This window comes from Frankliniella occidentalis, unplaced genomic scaffold (genome assembly GCF_000697945.3).
Source record: "Frankliniella occidentalis isolate FOCC.00 unplaced genomic scaffold, Focc_3.1 Scaffold48, whole genome shotgun sequence".
Lineage (NCBI taxonomy): Eukaryota > Metazoa > Arthropoda > Insecta > Thysanoptera > Thripidae > Frankliniella > Frankliniella occidentalis.
This window is the reverse complement of record NW_026267178.1, coordinates 702218-704965: the sequence shown is the minus strand read 5'-3', so window position 1 is coordinate 704965 and position 2748 is coordinate 702218. Positions and strand designations below refer to the sequence as shown.

The 2748-nt window shown below is 66.3% G+C and overlaps 1 protein-coding gene across 1 annotated transcript; it reads left to right on the top strand.

Moving 5' to 3' along the window:
- Positions 1-533: 533 nt before the first annotated feature.
- On the top strand, positions 534-2521 carry LOC113202234 (collagen alpha-1(I) chain-like). The gene is made up of 5 exons (XM_052267246.1): positions 534-752; positions 826-938; positions 1007-1167; positions 1243-2044; positions 2106-2521. The coding sequence occupies exons 1-5, from the start codon at positions 547-549 to the stop codon at positions 2504-2506; spliced, it is 1683 nt and encodes a 560-aa protein (XP_052123206.1). The 5' UTR covers positions 534-546; the 3' UTR covers positions 2507-2521.
- The last annotated feature ends 227 nt before the right edge of the window (positions 2522-2748 follow it).

Genomic DNA, 2748 nt, shown 5'->3' with positions numbered 1-2748 from the left:
CTTCCCCCCTCCCTTTTCCAGCCCCCCCGCTGCGCCTGACGCGGTGCGCCGCCAAGTAGCAAGAGATAAAGGAGCTCGGCGGGGCATCAGTCATAAATTAATTTTCCTCCTCAAGATACAGGGCGAGCGAATAGAAAAAATGGGGAGGGGGACGCCGCACGGGCTTTTGTGCGCTGCTTTTGAAAAATCAGCAGTGGCCGACTGTGTGCGAACTAGCGCCCAGACGACAGTGAAAAATGAAAGAGGTGGCGGAACGACGCCTTTGTGACGTTCGCGCCGCCCGGCCGCTGGGCTGGGCATTAAGCCAACTGGGTTATCCTCATCCATTTTTGCGGCTTTCACCGGCAAAAGCGACGATGCGGCTGGAAACGTAGCGGGCGCGGTGGCAGTGGCGGCCGTAGAACGCCCCCTGTTCGCTCGGCGCACCCCCGGGCCGCAGGTGGATCCGCTGCGGTCCGAAACATTCCTCGCTTTCTTTGTCACATACATTCTCTGAACCCCGTCCCCTGCCCCCTGCCCCTCCCGCAGGTGCACCCCCACTGCCTCATGTGCCCTCCGCGCGGCCTGCTCACCAAGCAGATCGGGATGCCCCTGCACGAGTTGTTCCCCGTGGACTGCAGCCACTTCCCCGCGCAGCCCCGCCGCAGGACCTCCGTGCTGGCTGCCCGGGAGCGGCCGCCCAGCGCCGTCGGCCCCGAGCGGACCGTCAAGACGGGCATGCGGGTGCGGGGCACGATGCAGCCTACGGACGCGTGAGTATCCCCACTACAGCACCATCATCGTGGACGTGGGCGAGGCGTACTTCATGATAACGCCGGCTTTCAGGGACATCGTGGAGCTATCCGGCCGAATGACTCCCGGCGGCCCTGCAGGCTTCCGCAGCCCGGCGATGTCGCGGCCCCAGAGCGCGGACGACGAGCGGCAGGCCCGGGGCCGAGGTGCGTAACGCCGCATGCAGCAGCTCCGTGTCGATCGGGTGCCGAGTTCAGCAGCGGCGCCTCCACAGGGCCCAAGGCGGCCGAGGGGGTGGAGGAGCAGCCCAAGGACGGCGCCGAGGAGGTGGAGGGCGCGGTTGAACAGGCGCCAGAAGCGTTGGAAGGCGAAGCAGCCCCTGTTGCTGAAGACGTTCCGGCCGAAGAGCAGACTACCCTAGCAGTCGATGAGCAGGTACGATCTATCTTCAGTATAGGATCAGGTACACGTTGTTGAGCAAATTTTTACAGGTTTTACTGTGTCCTGCAGGATGGGGAGCTCGCCAAGGCCGGGTCCCGCACTTCTCTCCGGCGGTCTCGGTCGCCCAGCCACATCTCGGACCGGAGCTCCCTGCGCCGGCAGCGCAGCCCGGACCACTCCGCCGTCAGCGAGGGAGGCGACACGGAACAGGGTCAGGGCCGCCGAGGCCCGCGCACCGGCCTCTACATGGGCACCGACCCCTGTGCCGTCTCAGCCTCGTACCGGACCTCGGGCGCTAGCGAACAGCCACAGCAGGACGGTGTATACTCTACGGACCCCTGCGCCGTCTCGGACACGTACCGGCCCTCGGACGCCTTTGAGCACCCGAAGCAGGACGGAGTCTACTCCGGCACGGACCCTTGCGCCGTCTCGGACAAGTACCGGCCGTCCGACGCCGTCGAGCAGCCCAAGCAGGGCGGCGGCTACACGGGCACGGACCCTTGCGCCGTCTCGGCCGGCTACCGCTCCTCGGCCGGCAGCGCGTACCCTGGAGGCCTGACAGTGCCGGGAAGCGTGATGCACCCCGTCGCGGAGGGCGTCCCCGAGGGCGCCGCGGAGGGCGGCCGCCGGTCGTGCCCCGTCACCCCCCAGGCCGACAGCATGTCGGAGCGAAGCGCGGGCCGCGTCTCGGACGGCGTCGGGAGCGTTGGTGGCAGTAGGCGGGAGCTGCCCGGCGTGGCGGCGCATTCGCCCAAGAAGACGTCGGTGGCGGGCGTCTTAGCGAGCGACCCTGCTGCTGTCCCCGCGGCGCGCCGTTCCAAGGTTCAGGACAGCTCCGACGCCGGGAGCGTGGCAGCAGCAAAGGAAGGAGGTGCGTATTTATAGTGCGTCCAGAAAGATTAGTCCAAACTTCTGACAGGGACTTTTTCTAGGATCGGCCGTGGCTGACTCGACGGGCAAAGCTGATCCCACGACCGCGGCCGATTATCCAGCGGGCCCTGGAAATGAACCTGCTGGACCCAGAACCTCGGCGGATTCTCCTCAAGGAGCACCACCGGAGCCTGGAGCGGGCGTTGCAGGAGGGCCGCAACCTGGAGCCGAAGCACAACCAACAGAAACCAGCGCGCAGCCCTGGCCTCCAGGCATCAGCGGACAAGGCTCTCCTGCGTGTCGGTCCAGTGGCAATATCCAGGCGCAGGGAGGACCGGCTCCTGGAGCAGAAGGCGGGAGCGCGCCATCGACCAAAAGCATGGGAGCCAAGACTGTGTCCGCGCCGCCCAGCTCCATGTCGCTGAGCAGAGGTACGGGGCGTCGCGTAGCCCCCTGCGGGTAGGCAGCCACTCTAGCTCCCGAGTACGCTGCGCGGTCTGCCGAGCGGGCGCGAACGCCTATGGGGCACCGGCAGGAAACACGCGCTTGTGTATTTTTTTTTTTTTTGCGAGGCCTGTTGTTGTGGCCGCCTCACTCTCTTCCCACTTCACTCAAACTTCCCTCCCGCTGGTCGAAACACTAATCCCGCTGATTGGCCCCGCCTGACTGACAGGTCCGGGGGCGCGGGGGCCGGCGGGGCCCGAC

What these genes read in the sequence shown, in the direction of transcription:
- LOC113202234 (XM_052267246.1), top strand. Translation starts at nt 547, where the DNA reads ATGTGCCCTCCGCGCGGCCTGCTCACCAAGCAGATCGGGATGCCCCTG. An exon ending in GCGGCAGGCCCGGGGCCGAG is followed by an intron (nt 939 to 1,006) that starts GTGCGTAACGCC and finishes GCGCCTCCACAG; the next exon opens with GGCCCAAGGCGGCCGAGGGG. An exon ending in CCCTAGCAGTCGATGAGCAG is followed by an intron (nt 1,168 to 1,242) that starts GTACGATCTATC and finishes TGTGTCCTGCAG; the next exon opens with GATGGGGAGCTCGCCAAGGC.